This window comes from Mustela putorius, unplaced genomic scaffold, assembly GCF_011764305.1.
Source record: "Mustela putorius furo isolate JIRA1106 unplaced genomic scaffold, ASM1176430v1.1 tig00000174_pilon_pilon_pilon, whole genome shotgun sequence".
NCBI lineage: Eukaryota > Metazoa > Chordata > Mammalia > Carnivora > Mustelidae > Mustela > Mustela putorius.
Genome location: NW_025421304.1, coordinates 16692665 through 16711259, shown reverse-complemented (window position 1 = coordinate 16711259; position 18595 = coordinate 16692665). Strand labels below are relative to the sequence as shown.

At 44.2% G+C, this 18595-nt stretch overlaps 1 protein-coding gene across 3 annotated transcripts in view; it reads left to right on the top strand.

Moving 5' to 3' along the window:
- The window catches only part of CES5A (carboxylesterase 5A), a 28151-nt gene extending 21400 nt beyond the window's left edge, over nt 1–6751 (top strand). For 2 of the 3 annotated variants that reach the window (XM_004744204.2, XM_013052133.2), the window contains 3 exons: nt 3760–3909; nt 6098–6170; nt 6304–6751. In XM_004744204.2, coding sequence (XP_004744261.1) covers nt 3760–3909; nt 6098–6170; nt 6304–6532 — 452 coding nt within the window. In that variant the 3' untranslated portion in view covers nt 6533–6751. The remainder of the gene's footprint in view (nt 1–3759; nt 3910–6097; nt 6171–6303) is intronic. The other variant, XM_013052131.1, reaches the window with a different exon arrangement.
- Nucleotides 6752–18595: the final 11844 nt, after the last annotated feature.

Genomic DNA, 18595 nt, shown 5'->3' with positions numbered 1-18595 from the left:
GACAACAGAATAACATACTCAAAGTGCAGGGGGAAAAAAAAGGCCTGCCAACCAGGATTTCCATGTCTATCAAAGCTATCTTCAGAAATGAAGGGATAATCAAGACATTTCCAGATAAACAAAAATTGAGAGTTTGTCACTAGTAAACCTGCCTGACAGATGCTAAAGGGAGTCCTTAAGGCTGAAACAAGAGGACACTAGACAGTATCTCAAATCCATAAGAAGAAAGAAAACACTTCTCATGGTGCTTACACTACTTATGCTTACTTACAGAAGTCAGTATTGTTTTATTTTTGATTCTCTAATGTCTCTTTGTTTTCCTACATCATTTAAAAACAACTGTAGAAAATAATAATTATAAATCTGTTTTCACATTCAATGCATCAAGATGCCATTTGTGACAATAACAATATAAAGAAACAGAGCTATAAAGGGGGAAAGTTTTGTTTACTATTGAAATGAAGTTGGTATTAGTTTGAAATAGATTATTATGAATTAGGAAGTTAATTGTAATCCCCAGGGCAACCACCTAGAAAATAACAAAAAATATGTATGTATGATAAAAGAAACAAGGGGATCCAAGTGGTACCCTGGAAAATATTATGGTGATGGGAGAATTGAAGAAGAATATAAGACATATGGGGGACAAATAGTAAAATGGCAGAAGTAAGTCCTTCATAGTCGGTAATTATACTAAATGTAAATGGATTCTCCCAAAAGGCAGAGATTGCAGAATGAGTGGATTATAAAAACAGTCCAACTGTGTGCTGTCTACAAGAGACTCATTCTAGAACCAAAGACACAAAGAGGTTGAAAATTACAGTGGATTCTTAGCTCTAACAACAAAAGTATCATCAAAAAAGAAAAAAAAACAGATAAATTGGACTTTATTAAAATGAAAAATTTGCATCAAAGGGCAATATAAAGAAAGTAAAAAGACAACCCATAGAATGGGAGAAAATATTTGCAAATCATTTACATGATAAGTGTTTATTATTTGAAAAATAAAAGGACCCTTATAACTCAGCAAAAAAACAAACAAGTCGATTCAAAAATGGGCAAAGGAGTGAGTGGACATCTCTCCAAAATAGATATATGAATGACTAATAAGCACATGAAAAAGTGAGCAATATTATTAGCCATCAGGGAAATGCAAGTCAAAACCACAGTGACACACCTCTTCATACCCACTAAAGTGGCTATAATTTAAGAAAAAAAACAAAAAACAACAACAAACAACCTGAAAATAACAGTGTTACTGAGAATGTGGAGAAACTGGAACTCTCATGAGCTGCTGGTGGAACTGGTAAATGGTCCATGTGATGTGGAAAGTGGTTTGGCTGTTCCTCACAAAATTGAACATAAAATCACCATATCACTCAGCAACTCCACTCCTAGGCATAGACCTAAGATAATTGAATACCAGATGGCCAAGCAAAAATTGTACATGCATGTTCATAGCAGCCTTATTTGGAGAGGCCAAAAAGTGGTAACAATCCAAAGATCCATCAGCTGAAAAATGGCATACACATAGTATATACATAGTATACACATATGATGGGTTATCATTTGGCTATAAGAACACCACCTGCTATAATATGGCTGAATCGGGAGAACATTATGCTCAGTGAAAGCAGCCAGATACAAAAGGCCACGTGTGTGATTCCATTTATATGAAATGTCCAGAATAGGCAAATCCATGGAGACAGAAAGCAGTTTCCAAAGGACAGGAGGGAAGGGCAAATAGGGAGTGACTGCTTAATGGGTGCGGGGTTTCTGCTTGGGGAGCTGAAAATGTTCTAGGTCTTAATAGTGGTGATGGTTGTACAACATTCTGAATGTGCTAAAAACTACTGATTTACCATACTTAGAAATGGTTCAAGTGGTGAATTTTATGTTATGTGTATTTTTTAAAAAGATTTTATTTATTTATGAGACACAGAGAGACAAGAGTAGGCAGAGAGGCAGGCAGAGAGAGAGCGGGGGTGCTGTGGGGGAAGCAGGCCCCCTGCTGAGCAGAGAGCCTCATGCGGGGCTCGATCCCAGGACCCTGAGATCATGACCTGAGCTGAAGGCAGAGGCTTAACCCTCTGAGCCACCCAGGCGCCCCTGTTATGTGTATTTTACCTAAAACTACCAACCAACCAAAAACCCAGTGCTGCTCTGAAAATGAGAAGGCAAGCCTCAGACTGGAAGAAAATATTCACAACATAATTATCTGACAAAAAATTCATATCTAGCATATGAGAACTCTTACAAGTCAATAATGAAAGGACAAATAATCCAATTACAAATGGATAAAAGGCTTGAAAAGACACTTCACAAAACAAGATACAGGAAAGCCTTTTTTGGCTCATGAAAAGGTTCTCAAAATTATTAGTCATCAGGAAAATGCAAAATAAACCCCAAATGAGGAAACCATGGACACCTACTAGAATGGCTAATACTGAAAACACAAACCACGCCCACCAGTACTTTCAAGGGTGTGGAATATTCAGAAGTATCATGTATTTCTGGAAGGAACATAAAATGGTACAACCATTCTGGAAAACTGTCCCTTTTTTATAAAATTAAGTGCATACCTACCCTATTACTCAACCATTCTACTCCTAGGCATTCACTGAAGAGAAATGAAAGCATATGTCCTTGCTGGTGTATGGACATCCATAGCAGCTTTAATCATAATAGCACCAAACTAGAAAGAACCCAAAAGTCTATCATCAGACGAGTGGATAAATGCACTGTGGTATATTCAAGTAATAGCGTATCCTTGGTGGTTGAAAGGAATCAATGACTGATACATGAGATAACATGGAAGAGTCTCAAAAACACCACACCCAGGAGAAGAAGCCAGACACACAGAAGTATATATATTTTGTTGCTCCCATTTATGTGGAGGTCAAGGGCAGGCAAAATTAATCTGTGGTGATGAGCCATAAAAGCGTTGATTGTCCCTTGGTAGAGTGACTACAAAAACACACAAGGAAATTTTCCAGGGTGATAGAAATGCTCTGTATACCCTTGCATGGTGGTTACAGGAATGTGTATACATTTGCAAAAACTCATCAAACCATGTAATTAAAATCTGCACTTTTTATTCTCCGTAAGTGACACTTCAATTAAGAGAGAGAGGGTGAGGGGAGGGAGCAGACATAATGAGTATTGGGGGTTCTTGCTAGAAGGGATTTAGAAATATAAGTCAGTAGCTAGAGGGGAAGCTGAGACCAAGAGTATGTGTGTTTGTGGGTGTCTCTGTGTGTGTGCGCATATGTGTATGCACGTGTGTGTGCGTTAACAGAGACTCTGCTGATGGCAGTGGTCCAGGAGAGAAACATAGATGATGCAGGGAAAGGTGGGGTGAGGAGGAGTTAAAAGCAAAGACCTTTAGCAGAAGTGAGGAGAAGGAATGTTGGAAGCAGGGAATAACTTTGTTTGGTTTGTCTTGGGACAGTTGAGGCAGGATCGGTGGGAGGTAGTTCTTTGCTCAGGAGGAAAGGCTTATAGCCAAGTGAAGACCTCTTTGCCCAATCGGTCTGCCCTGAGGGCTAGTGAGCTCCTGTCACCACGGGGGAAGGGGCTGCTGTGGTAGCAAGCACTAGCCTCTAATAAGGAAGAGGGAAGTTAGCAGGGTTCAAGTCCGCATTGTCTCTGAGCCATCCCATCCACGGGTGTGGCGGGCCCTCTGAATGGGAACACAGGGTCAGCCCCTGCTCCACCGCGTTGGGCGCTGGCCACAGGCCCCCTCCTTCCTCTGTGCAGATGCTGGCGCACCTGTCTACTTCTACGAGTTTCAACACGGGCCCCAGTGCTTAAAGGACAGAAGGCCAGCTTTCGTCAAAGCCGATCACTCTGATGAAATCCGCTTCGTCTTTGGAGGTGCCTTCCTCAAAGGCGACGTCGTCATGTTCGGTAAGGAGCCGGGGGGGGGGGCATGGGGGGGGCGGGCTTCTGCTCTTGTGGGGCCTTGAGCTTGGGATAAGCTGGGGAGAAGCCCTTGGTCCGCCTGACGTGATGCAAGAGCCCCCTGGTATTGGTGCATTGGAATGTAATCTACAGTTTACAGACCCAGCCATTCCCTGGAAAATGCCCCCACTCTTATTTTTAGAAACCGAGATGAAAAGGAGTTGTCAGCATTTGCTTGATAAATGTTTCTCTTTGTGCTAAAGCCTAAAAGGCTGGACCATTGGGGGCACTCATGCGATCTAATTTTATTTTTAATTAGAACCACTTTCTTGTCTCTGACCACCGATCTTCCCTCCCTGCCCTTTCCAGAGCCATCGATGAGATTACCACCCAGGGCTTTAAAAGGCAAAAAAAAAACCCCAAAAAACAAAAAACAAAAAACCCCAAACCAAAAACAAAACAACAAAACCCACAAAACAACAAAACCCAACAACCCATGTTTTTCATAACTCCCGAAGTCCTCTGGACCTAGGTGATCTAATGTAGATGTTGTGCACTGCTACTAGCAAGGTTCACTCATCTGTTCCTGAACTTATGACCTATTCAGAGCCTAAAATAAGAAGCCAATCAGATGAGGTTATCCACCAAAAAAATTTATAGCAACTACACACAACAGATATCACTAAAATATTTCGTTAAAGAAATTGCACAACCCAGGCCCTTGACCAGGTCATGCTGGCCTCTTGTGCTCCGCACAAGTACGTTTGTGGGCTGCAGTTTATTCGTTACATCATTTTTTTGTGCCCATTCTAATAATACAGATAATAACACAGCTGCCTCTTGGGTTGTGATAAAGACCCAGTGAGACAATTTTCACAAGGCACACAGTGAGTGCTTAATAAATGTCACTGTACTACGAGCAGCCATCACTGAGCTCATACTGTGGGACGGGCACAGGACTCTCCAAATGGGAGAAAATGAACCACATGTGTATCAAAGTTTCAATTCCTTAATATCTAAAGAGCTCCTAAAGTCAGTGGGAAAAGAACAGCCCAGTGGAAAAGTGGCTAACAGATACAAAGAGACAGTTTATGGAAAAGGAAACGTGAGTGACTTCTAAGCATCAAAATCCGCATGACCTCACCCATAACAAGAAGATTGCACACTAACCTTGACTAAGGAAGCCTTTTTCATCTATCAAGGTTGGGAAGCGCAATGCATTTTACATAATGTATTTGAGCAGGTGTGGGGAGACAGACAATTTCATATATTAATGCAAAACTTCCAAATTTAAAATGCAGATAGTCTTTCCCCAAGCAATCCAATGTCTAGAATTTTTTTTGTGCAATTATACTTGCGCACAGGCAAAACGATAGGCATGTGCTGCTGCATTGCTTTTATCAGCAAAAGACTGAAAACGCTGTGAAGATCCACCAAGAGAGTACTGGGTGCATGAATTATATATTTACATAGGATTGCATATATAAATATTCATGCATTATACATTTAGAGAATAATAAACGGCAATAAATGGAAGGTTTTTAAGCGACAGTGTGGAACTATCTCCTGGATACGATTTTGTAAAAAGAAAAAGACGCAGAATATGTGTTCCTGTCATACTGAATGTGTAGCAAGGTGTCCGCTTAAACCCTTGTACGTGTCCAGCCTGCCGTTGGAGGGCGCTCGAGGAGCTGGTAGCTATGGTTACCTCTGAGGCTGGGCACTGGGGGTCTGGAGGGAAGGGATGGGAGGGAACCTTATTGTCATTAGATGCCCTTCCTGCATGTTGCATTTTGTACTTTGAGCAAATATTACTTTCTCCAATAAAGAAATGCAATAATTAACTGAGGCGGGGAGTGGTGGAAAGAGACGGAGGGGTGGCGTGGGGGGGGGGGGGCGGTTGGTCTCTGTCCCCAGGGAGCTTGCAGCCTTGCAGGAATGTATGGAAGAGCACTGGCTAGAAGGGGAAACTAGGTGTTGGGCCTCCTTGAGCATTCAGAAGCCATGATTCCTTGGGCGAGCCCCTGCTGCTCTGGGCCTTTGTACATGAGGCTGCAAAAGGAGTGCATTGATTGGTGGGCTGGTGAGCGGATCCCGCGGGACGGGAGATGGGAATGCCATTCAGCACACCTGAGTCACCTTGGCCTTCTGGTGAATCCGTGTGAGAGCTGGGTTTTGTGATTGTCTCCTCCAGAAGGAGCCACGGAGAAGGAGAAATTGCTGAGCAGGAAGATGATGAGGTACTGGGCCAACTTTGCGCGGACCGGGTAAGTGAGCCCTGTCCCCCCCCCCTCCCCTTAGTATACCCTCCCCACATCCCCACACACCCCCGCTCAAGCTCCCCCACAGTCAGGTGCTGGAGGATGGAAATCTCATCCTCGTCTCTGCCTTCACTTCCAGGGACCCTAACGGGGAAGGCCTGCCCCTGTGGCCAGCCTACAGTCAGAGCGAGCAGTACCTGAAGCTGGACTTGAATGTGAGCGTGGGACAGAAACTGAAGGAACGGGAGGTGGAGTTTTGGTCAGATACCCTCCCTCTGATCATGTCCCCTTCCACAGCCCTCCCGGGTCCTCCTCCCCCATTACTCTCCCTTTCTCTGCTCCTACCTTTCTTCTTCTCTGCTCCCTGAGGAATTGTGTGTGATTTTTGATTTTCCTTCTGCAGTTTCCCCCACAATCATTAGCTCCATTTTTGTGTTTAGCTACTTTGTGAAATCAGCTGCTTTTACTGATGTTTTATGGACGTGGGGATGATCCCTAGGGGACTTCTTTTCGATATCAAACAAAGCTGCTTGCCTTGGAACACTACCAGATCTCTTCAATAAATCTGTAGGAGGGCCGGCCTATTAGTTGGCATCATAATGATCTTGTTACTAAGAGGAAACAAAATCAGAACATGAAGTATGTACGGGGAGCAGAATTTAATTCTGTACTCAAAACTCTCCCCCAACCCCCAGCATCCAAGGTGAAGTGCACTTCCTATCAGAGGTGTATGTTACCTGAAATCTGAGTGCTCCAACTCCTATCCAGGCAGGTTTCTGCCACAAGCCAAGCATGGATGTCCTCAACCTCGATGGCTTAAACTGGGTCTTTTCTCCAGCTCAGGAGATATGAGGCGGAGGAGGGGTGGGGTGGCCAGAGAGCCTGTGGGGTGGCCAGAGAGCCTCCTTCTCAGCAATTAAAACCAGAGGTCCTCCAAGGTCAGGAGCCAAGGAGTCAGACACCTGATGACAAAGTCAGGACAGGGAGGACACCAAGGAGAAAAGATGTTTGCCTGATGGGACATAGACTGATCCAACCCTCCATAAACCTACACTGGGTGCCTGATATGTGCCAGGCATATCCCCACTGGGGCTAGAGTGTTGAGCGAGACACGCCCTCCACCAGTGGTAAGCAGATACACCATTAGCCGACATCCACACAAGTGTGTAGTTGGTGACAAATCTGAAAATCTCACTTAGGGAGAGTCAGGTGTTTCATGTAAGTACAACAGGGGAACCTAACTGAGATGCGTATCTTAGGAGATTTTCTCTGGAGAAAGGATGGATTGAAGTTAACCAGATGATAGGTAGGGAGAGTATTGTGATACATCATTTGAAGGAGGCACTTTTACTTTTTTTAAAAGAATTTATATAGATAGATAGGTAGGTAGATAGATTTGTTTATGTACATATATATATATATATATTTGTTTATTTAATTGAGAGAGAGAGAGAGCATAGTGAGAGAGAGAGAGAGCTCAAGTAGGCAGAGAAGCAGGCAGAGGGAGAGGGACAAGCAGCTTCCCCACTGAACAAGGAGCCCAATTCTGGGCTTAATCCCAGAGTCGAAGGCAGACACTTAATGGACTGAGCCACCCAGCCGTCCCGTACTTTTACTTTTTATATCATATTAAAATTTAATATTTAAGTTAATGTTTATAGAATTATCTATTCATTTATAATATTTATTTAAAATGGTAATATATTTAATATAATCTGATATTTAATTTAATTCATATGATAACTACATAATCCCTATTCTATCCATGTAATTTACCAGGGTAATTAGTTTTTCTTTGTGATTGCTTCAGGATTACATGCGAAGTGCATGGAGTAGGAGAGTTTCTGAAATGTCAGTAATGTTGTGTTTTTCTGGGTCAGAGATCTCCAACTCCTAGCCTCAATGTGGCCCCCAGAAATGTTTTGTTTAGCCCACAGGTGTCAAAAATGTTTTGGATTTAGTTTCCAATTAATATGAAATCAGGGGAACTTCACTTTAGAAGCCATGTTTCTAGCCCCTCCAGAGAAAAAGAACGAAAAGGGGAAGAGGAAGAGGAGAAGGGGGAAGAAGAATTCTGGCAACACTGGAGCTGCGTTCCAGCCTGGTAACCAGGGCTTCTGATAGCCCATACATCACCTTCGTACAAATTAGAAAGTATCCTTTCTTCAAAACCTTCTATAGGCATCTTCCAGGAAATCATCATCTCATCATTGATAGAGATCTACATCTGTGATGTGAACAGTACCTCCTCTGGACTAGTGCTCTTGTGCAGTACACAACCTGCACAATTTTTCTCAGCGACCCTGATGGAACAACCTGTAGGAACGGAGTAGTGGCCACCCCTTTACCTTTTTTCACAGTCTCACTATTCCCCTTTGTGGGAAAGATTTGGTTTGTCTCCAGAGTTTTGTTGGATTTGATTTGATTTAGTGATTCAGGTCTAAGATTGTAAGGGTGGGGGGAAGATTTTCTTTAAAAGTGAAGTTATTTAATTTGTCTTGTGCCTGGATCCATTTCACTCATTGATATTACCTGACTCCCAAAGATGTTAAGGTTTGGACCCCTGGCCTCTCATTTTATGGAAACCTATGGAGATGTGAAAGAATTCACTGAAAATCACTCAGTGAATTAGTAGCAAGTCAAAACCAGACCTCGAATCTCTGTCTTTCCAGATCAGGACTCTTTCTGCCATGCTCCCTGTCTCCCTCAGCGTAGGGTCCAAATCTGTTGGAGTGTCTCTGGCTTTGGTGGTTGCGGAAGGGCTGATCAACAGTACTTGGGGCATTTTCTGGCTCTAGGAAGAGGAACCAAGCCACACACAAGCAAGCTGGAAATTCAGTTGCCTCTGCAGCTGCAGAAGGCTAATTTCTACACTGATATTTGGCTAAACTAACAGTTAGAAAACACCACTCAACTCATTTTTTAAAATACTATCATATTAAATGACATTACACTTATTTATATACTGCACGCAGTCCCGGCATCCTCAAATACAGTTCTAATTTTGGTAGGTGTCTTGCAAGAGGGAGCATATTTCCAACGCATCTAGATACAGAGCCCTCTTGCCTTATTCCTGTCCACGTGCCATTAGATGTTGTATTGGGTTAAAGCTGAAATATAAATGCTATTTGGCATCCTGCTTTTTTTTTTTTTCCATTTAATTCAGGGTTTCTTATCAGAGGTGTAAGTAGAGGAATCACCCCAGAGGGCTTTTCCAAAATTCCACTGCTCAAGCCGCTCCCCAGTCCAACCAAACCAGAAACTTTTTGGATGGGACCAAGAAACATATGTTTTCCCTTTTTAGGCATTAGATGCTCCCCCCCTGATTAAGAAGTGCTGAGTAGTCACAGCATGATATATGCATTCCAAGTTGCTGGAGGATCTTCAGAGAATCAGCTTTTCATATCAGTCTGATGTGGATGTATCCCCATCTCCAGCCAGTAGCCTGCTCCTGGAACATTTATGGATAGAATTTGATGAGCAGCTTTGGGAATGAGTACTTTTACTTTGTAAAATTATTCCTGCCATCTGGATCTGCAGAAGATGGGCCCAGTCACAGACCATGCCCTTTTTAAATTGCCCTTAAAAAAACCTCCAAACTTTATTTATTTATTTATTTACACGCGCGCGCGAGAGAGAGCGAGCATGCACACACACACAGAGGGAGAGGGAGAAGCAGACTCCGTACTGAGTAGAAAGCCCAACGCAGGGCTTGATCCCAGGACTTCCCAATCATGACCTGAGCCGAAGGCAGACGCTTAACTGACAGAGCCACCCAGGGGCCCCTAAATTGCTCTTCTTATGTTCTACAAATTCACTTCCCCAAAGGGTCCCTTCACTTCCTTCTCATCAACAACACAGATGCATGCATTTCCCACTCACCTGTTATCTCACCACTGTAAAAACAGAAAATACTTATATACTTTCTTATTGTAAATTAAACAACTTCCTTTTTTCCATGCTTCCTTCCCACCCCCCACCCCCCTTACAATCTTGGACCTGAATCCCTAAATCAAATCAAATCTAACAAAACTCTGGAGACAAACCAAATCTCTGTCTGTGAATTCCCTACTGTGCAGCAGAGGGCAGCCTTATAAAAGGGGAAAAACTGCTCTCCTCCCCTCTGAGGCTCCTGAGATGCGGGTGACGTGATACTGTACAACTTCGAAGGTTAAAAACAAAACCAACAACAACAAAATGGTTAAATTATAAACCAATACTACTTATCATCATTGCTTTTCTCTGTAACACTTGGAAAAGGGCCAATTCCAGCCCATTACCTGCAAAGTCTGACTCCGATGACTACACTCGCAGGCAGAGCAGAGGTTGGGACCTACAGGCTTTTTTCTTTCCTAATTTTTGTACTTCCCAATTGGGGCCCGAGGAGCCCGCCTGAGATGGGCAGGAAAGGGTCCCTTCCCTGGTGACTCCCTGTTACTGCTCCCCTCCCCTCGAGGGCCCCTGACACTCTGACCTTTCTGGCCAACCACAAAGCCCAGCTCCCTGCCCTTTGGCCCTGGCTGCAGGTCCCAGGTGGGCAGAGGTGGGAGAGGGGGTGTATCTGCATCGTGGTGGTGCAGGTGGTGACAGGTTTCTATCGCTGCTGCGTAGTCGTTATTTGTGTGAATATGCCAAAAATCTATCCATTCTACTGGTGCTGGGCATTTGGAGAATTTCCTGTTTCAGGTTATTATGAAAAGAGTTGCCTCGAATACTTTAGATCGTGTCTTTTAATGACTATGTGCATGCATTGCTCTTGGATATTTACCTGGGAGTGGCTTTGCTAGGTCACCAGCACATGTCAACTTTGGTAGGCACTCCACGAGTTTTCTGAAGTGGTCGTGCAGACTTGTCGTACCAGCAGAGTAAGAAATTTCTAGTTCTTCCGTGTTGTTGTTGACACTTGGTATTTTTCTAAAGGATTCGTTTCACTTTTATCCTTATTCTTTATGTTTCCTTGCTTTACAGAAATTCCTTGCTTTATTTTCTATAAAGTAACAATTGATTTCCAAAAGTTGTATTCCTGTGGACCACTGATGGTCAGTTAGTAATAGAAGGGCAGGGTTAGGTGACCGGAATTGGCTTCATCGAGGGTCACCGTGACTGTACCATTTCCTTGAACTTCAGGGAACATTTTCCTTTTGACACTCAGATCTCTGGACAGAAATCACACTATGCTGATATTAGCAAGGCTCTTTGGAGGCTCTGTTGTAATCAAGTGATTGGATTCCGCAGATTCAACCAGTTCTGGGACTAGCAGAGGCAGAGCACATGTGGGAACTTTGGTTTGGGGGATAGATCTCAGAAGGGAGAGCTGCACTCCCATGTGCATAAGGGGGGGTAGATGCACCCCAATTTCACAGGTACCCGGTAGTTCTAAATCCAGAGGGTTTTCTGCTGCCTCCACTGTGAATGTGTTAGTCTGAGTGTGTGTGTGGCGGGGGCGGGGGGGTTTCCCTCCTCATGCATAGATTTTTCCCTTTCTCTGCTCTAAAGGCAGTTGTCACTCCTCTGTCCACCTTCTCACTTCTAAAATACTGATGTCATTATCATCTCCTCTTCCGTTCTGTATGTACACATGCTTGTGCCTTCCAAGAGTTTATTTTATGGGCTTTTGTGGGGGAGAGGGTGGAAAGAAATGCAGTTTCTGGTCCCTCTGTCATAGGAAGTGGCAAACATGCTTTTTAGGTGAACAAATGAAAAATATATATGTTTCTCCATGTTTGACAACAACATAGCTTTCCATAGTTGGAATACTTGATGAAGTATTTGGGCAGTCACTATAGCTGGTCTCTCCAATTACATCACGGTTTTTGCTACTGTCAGTGTCACAGAGGCAGACGTTCTGATGCACACAACTTCGGGCTCATTCAGAATTATTCCTGATTAGAGAATAGTGTGGACAGGAGGCATGCCGCTTGGCAGTGTTTGGATGGATTCTGCCAAAATTGGCCCCAAGAAAGCTTGTCGTAGTTTCTCACTCATAGCGATTGTTCTCGTTTCTCCCATACTCTTGTCCATACTTGGCACAACTACGAACACAGCAGTAGTAGAAGTCCTTGCCATTTTGATCAGGACCATTTGAGAGTCGGCCTGTAATTTGCATGTCTTGAGGTTCGTGTTTCTTAGCATGTTGAAATGACATTTTCTTGGTATGTGGAAACATATGTTTCATATGGTATGTTGAAACATATGGTATGTTGAAACGACATTTTATATGAGAGGCCGCTGGAACTTAGGTGCCACAGCGAAGGGGGTTGACTGACTCATCCTTCCCTCTACCGCTCCCTGGTGTTCACCCCTGATTTGCTCCATAGAAAGACATGTAGGCACAGGAAGGATAGTGACTTGGGGATGAGGTTGCGATGCCCCACCCCCAGCTGTCAACCAGCTTGTTAGGCACTCTGAAGGTTTCATGGCCCCTCAGGACCTTCTAAAGTGAGAACCGAGAATCAGCCTTGATAGGTCTTCGATCTGGGCAAAGCTTTGTGCAGTCCAGCATTTCAGAGAAGCTGATGTCACTGTTCTTGCTGAGAGGCCTGTGGGAGCCTGGTGGGCAAGCTTCCTCAGGCAGAGATCTTAGCTTTCTCTGGAGAGAACTCACCTCCCACCTCCCAGTGAGGATTTAGGAGGAACCCTCTTGACCTCTCCAGTGGCTTGCCTGCTTCTGTCAGATTCTACTTTCGGAAACACCCTTTCTCTTTTGTCACTCCCAGGATTAAAGACTTTCAAGGGCTCCCTATTGTCCAGGGTGAAAGCCAGCTCCCCTTAGATTACCATTCAAGCCTTCTGTCCTCCATTTGCCCTTCTGGCCCAAGTGACCTCCTCTAGAAGCCTCCAGAACTACCTTGCCCCAGTGCTGACATGCTCTCTTCTTTGCTGTTTCAAATCATGCTCACCTCGTAATGCCTTGCCTAATCAGAAGTCATGGACGGTTTGGACATTCATAGACATAAACCCCAACAATGCTCAGCATAAGAAAACACACAGAACACTTCTCTCGTTCAAGGTTACTGTATCACCCAGATGTCTATAATACAATCTGTAATAATGATTTCAGTTTGCTGGACCGTTTTCAGAATATAATTTAATCTTAACTTCCTGGGGCTTCCATTTTTATGTATCTTTCTGATTCACCTTTTCTCCTTCTTTACTCTTAAGGGGCTGAAGGAAACCTTTATAGAGTAGCCCAAGCAAGCAGGAACTAGGTTTACAATCAGGCTATCAGAATTTAAATAAAAGAAATACAGATGCTATTGTTTACCAAAGTATAGTACACTTATTCCCGGAGTTCTGCAAGATGATTTCAGATGGTGCACAAATAAACTTTAAAGCATTATATGATGGTTATGTCTTTATTTTGCTGTGTGTTAGGGAAAAAAATCCCTAGTATCTAATTGATGATTTAATGGATATTATTATTTGTGGTAGGCATTGCCATTAAAATCTGTCCAGCCTCCTTCGGCGCACAACCAGACCCTATCTCCTGGCTTTCCTTACAATTATATTGGCCAGGCTGCTACGTTCTTTCCAATGGACTGTGAGTAGAGATGAGGAGGTCCACAGCCAGGCCTGGCCCAACCCCCCCACCCCACCCCGTTCACTCCTCTGTGCTAATTCCAGCTGACTAGAATTGGCACCCAGGACAACATGAGAAACTATGAGTTAAAGATGGTAAAGCTGCCATGTTCTAGATCAGGAGTCAGCAAACTGGCCCATGGGCCAAATCCAGTGGGCCACCTGTTTTTTAAATAAAGTTTTATTGAAACACAGCCGTGTCCATTTGCCCAGGTGTTATCTATGGCTGCTTTTGCTACAATAGCTGATTGAACAGTTGCCACAGAGACCATATGACCCACAAAGCCTCAAGTATTTACTACCTGGCCCTTTACAGAAAACCTTGACTTACCCCTTGTTGAAGATCATTGGAGGCGCAGCACCACTTATCTTTACATCAGCCGAAATAAGCCCCTGACATTCTGGGACTGTTTGCTACCATGGGTTACCCAACTCTTACCATGTATTCTACCTCAGCAGAAGCTAAAGTAGGCAGTCCCATGGGATTGCCTGATGGGGATGGCATGAATGTTGCCAGTAGGAGATGAGACATCTCCAGTGGTTTGTGCTTTGTGCAATGACCCCTATGTCCATGGCGAGTGAAGCCTCCCCCAGGTCAAACTTTCCCACAGGTGCTCTGCCTCAGTCAATCCTAGGACATGGCTTATAGTTCTCTGAGGGTTTGTTCTAGTAGGTGCTCTCCGTGTGTCTGTTGAGGACTTTGTTGGGGAGGTGTGGTAGGGGATAACTTGGAGGTCTCAGAGGTGTCTTCTCCCCTAAGATCTGTCTAAACGCTTGAGAGCAAAGGCCAGTTTCTAGGATTTTACCCTTCAGACCGTCTAGCTCCACGTGAGAAACCATAGGGAGTTTCCCAAGGGAAAAGCAGTTAACGCAGTCAACCACCACCGAAGCAAGAAGAGCTGTGTTATGTACAGAGCTGATGGGATGCAAGCAGACCATATACGTTAAGCAAAACTGAGGTGTGATGGCGTGATCTAATGGCATGGTGAGCTCGAACCTCACCTATTACTCTGCGCAATCATCATGAACCAGTAATGGGTTTCCAGGCTGCAGCCAGACATGGCAAGGTCTGGGAGTGGCTGCTTCTGTTTGCACAACTGGCTAATGTCTCGAGCAGGCATGTGATTAAATAGTGGGATCGGGAGAATAATCCCTTCCTCCTTTTATATTTTGCAAAGACAGCATTCTCCAGGTTTCTTTAGGCGGAGAACCAGGGCTTTGTTCCCAGGCTGCAAAGATGAGCTCGTCAGGGCAACAGGTATAATGGTTGTATGTGTGTGTGTGTGTGTGAGAGAGATGTGGTGTGCTAAGTGGTTAGAAACAGTCTCGTCTGCTTAGGAAGACAAGCCAGATTGTCCCGTGAAGATAGAGATAGGGGTCTTCTTTCTTAGGGTAGTCCTAAGAAAGACTCCTGTTTCTTTCCCAGGTGGAAGGGAGGAGCCCCAGCCCATGTCATTCAACCAAGCGGTCACCTCTGGGGACTGACTCTAGCACTGTCACTAAGACCTCACGCCTAATCCCAGTGCTCCCCTTACTGGCCTACCACAGTGCAAATGAGTGCAAATTATCCTTTTTTGAAATAAGGTCTCCAGATTCGTTTCATTTTATTTCAGCTCTAACGCATGGCCTTGGCCAAGAACCCATGAGCTTTTCTGAGTGTCATGTGCTTTGTGGCTGCTAGTTGCTCAGTTCTCTTGAATGTTGACATTGCTCTGACCGGACAAGTGCAGTCTTGCCAAAGGACCCCAGGAGAGTAGTTCAAGCGTAGAGAAGGCATAGCTGCCCTTTGATTGCACCAGCCTGGAGACCTGACCTGCCACCCTGCTTCACATCTACTTCCTCTCCACTGACAAAAATACATCTCATGTCTCCAGTTAAAGGTAGAAGGCTTGGGGCCTGTGATACCCGGCCAGCCAGTGACTTCTCTGCCACAAGTCTGTCTCTGCTGGGAGAGGGCCACCATGAAGGCTGAGCCAGCAGCATGTCCAGTCACTCCCTGTCCCAGGAATCCTAGTACTCCCATTTCTATTCATCCTCCCACGCAGCCCAAGGAAGGGTCCGGGAGGGGTCAGCTGGGAGGTGTGGCTGCTTTGAAGGGTGGAGATGGAGAGGCACTTAGGGAAAGAAACCGTAGGCGCTCACTCACAGGTAAATCGAGCATGCATTTAGGGCACTGACAAAATCGGTTTGTCAATAAGGTTTGGACAGCACAGCAAACTGGTTAAGAGTGTGGTCTGGAGGGCACCTGGGTGGCTCAGTGGGTTAAAGCCTCTGCCTTCAGCTCGGGTTATGATCTCAGGGTCCTGGGTTCGAGTCCCGCATCGGGCTCCCTGCTCAGCAGGGAGCCTGCTTCCTCCTCTATTTCTGTCTGCCTGCTTGTGATCGCTCTCTGTCAAATAAATACTTAAAAAAAAAAAAAGAGTATGGTCTGCAATGTTACACAGCATTTGTTCAATTCCCAGCTCTTCCTAAACTTATGTTCTTTGCCTGAGTGAGTCCCAGGAGATAGAGGTATCAGTTCACAGGGTTCCTTTGAGAACGGAAGGGAGGGACTGCATACAAAGCACTCTGCCCCTTGTTTGCCACACAGTGAGCCCTCAATAAATATTCATTACACGAATGCCTGAATGAGTAGAGGTGGAAAATATAAATAAGTAAAAACACACTACGACAGCCAGAAAATGGTTGTAACATAAAATAGATGTATCACCTTCCAAGATTTTTTTTTTTCTACACAAAGATATGTTTTTACTAAAATGGGATATTATACATGACTGGATTTTTAAGTATTTATTTTATTGAAAGTTAATTCATGGGGCTCCTGGGGGGGCTCAGTCAATTAATTGTCCTACGCTCAGTTTTGGCTCAGGTCCTGTTCTCAGGGTGTTGGGAGTGAGGCCCCCATCAGGCTCCAGGATCAGGGCAGAGACTGCTTGTCCCTCTCCCTCCCCCTCAACCTCTCCCTTCCACCAATAAATAAATAAATAAATAAATAAAATCTTAAAGATAATGCACATACCATAAATTCATTTTTTAAGTTTTTATTAAGCTAAATATATTTTTCTAAGTTAAATTATTAAGTTAAAATTTAACTTGAAATTTTTAAGTGTACAATTCAGTGTTTTTTGTAATATATTCACATAATTGCATAACCATCAGTGCAATCTAAACCCAGAACATCCCACCACTCTCATCACGCATCACTCATTGTCACCTAGGTAGGAAGCCTCCTACCCATTATTAGTCATTCCTCATGCCCCTCTACAGCTGGCTAAGAGAATACTCTGCATTCATTCAGACTACTGATGAGCACCCCATTCATTGACAAGGACAGACAGTCATGATCTCTTGTGAAGGGAGAAAAGGAGGCTCTAAAATACTTGAGGTCGCTTTATAGGAGATGTTTAGTGGTTCCTCAAAAATCAAACACAGAGTTACTATATTCTCAGCAATTCCACTCTTGGGTATATACCCGAGGTCACCAAGAACAGAGCCATACAAAAACAAGACACAAATAACAGCATTATTCCTAATACCCCAAAGTGGGAACAACCCAAATGACCATCAACTGATGAATGGATAAAGTGTGATCTAGCTACCCAATGGAATATTATTCAGCCATGAAAAGAAACAAAGTATGGACCCTTGCTACAACATGGATGGGCCAGGAAAACCGGTCACTAATGAGAGAAACCCAACACAGAAGGCTACTTGCTATAGGATTTTATTTACATGAAAAGCCCAGAATAAGCAAATGCATGGAGACAAAAAGATCAGAGGTTGCTTGGGGCAGAGGAGAGGACTGTGTTGAAGGAATTCCCTTCTGTTGGACATTCAGTGATTCTATGAAACAGGTTTTGAGCAGCTTCATCGTTCTTGTGCCTCCAGCAGACACATGACACTTTCCCAGGTATACCCAGAGCACTTTGTATCCCTCTGTTTTGGGGTTTTGCATTGCGCAGTGGCCCACCACCTGTCTACTACATGCTGAGCTCTGTAAGCAGAAGGAATATCCCTTGAGTTCATCTCTGTATCCATACTATGTAGCATCTCGTCAGACACTGGTAAATGGAGAATGAATGGATAAATGGAATATTGAGTACGTGGAATGATGGATGGATGATTAGAGCTAGGGACTGTGGAGATCTGGAGTTCATTTTTTGTGAAAATATTCTGCCCAAAGATCCCTGCCTAGAGAAAGAATGCATTCCCTGAACCTGGAGGTGTGTGACAAGAGGCTGAGTGGCTTGGCAGGAATATTGTAAGGTTAATTTAGGCATCAAAAGGCAACCGGATAGGGCACCTGCTCAGTCAGTTAAGTGTCTGACTCTTGGTTTTGGCTCAGGTCATGATCTTTTGGTTCATGGGATCAAGCCCCACATGGGGCTTGAAGATTCTCTCCCTCTGTCCCTCCCCTCACTCATTTTCTCTCTCTCTCTCTCTCTCCCCAAAATAAATTAATTATTTTTTAAAAGGGAGGTGGGGGGACCTGGATGAATTTAAGGTGTTTCCAAACTTGAGAACACAGAACTATATGGAAAAGAAGCCCAAACAGCTGAGACAGATTTGTCCTGAGTTCCCCAGCAGCTGGCGGTTGTTCTAATTTTCAAGCTTGTTCTGAGAACCCTGGACCAAAGCCTCCCCCTCCTGAAAGGCATCTGTCTGCTCCTGCCTGCCTTGGGAAATTCATAGGGCTCTCAGGTTAGAGTTCTGCAAGGGAGAAGCCCTTATGTAATACGCTGCTGGATCAGTCTGGGGCTCTCCGTAATCAGAAACTCTCCTGGCTTTGGAGAAAAGAGGGTAAACTCTGGGTGGGCGTGGCCAAGAGCTCTGGGGCGGTGGCCGGCGGAGTA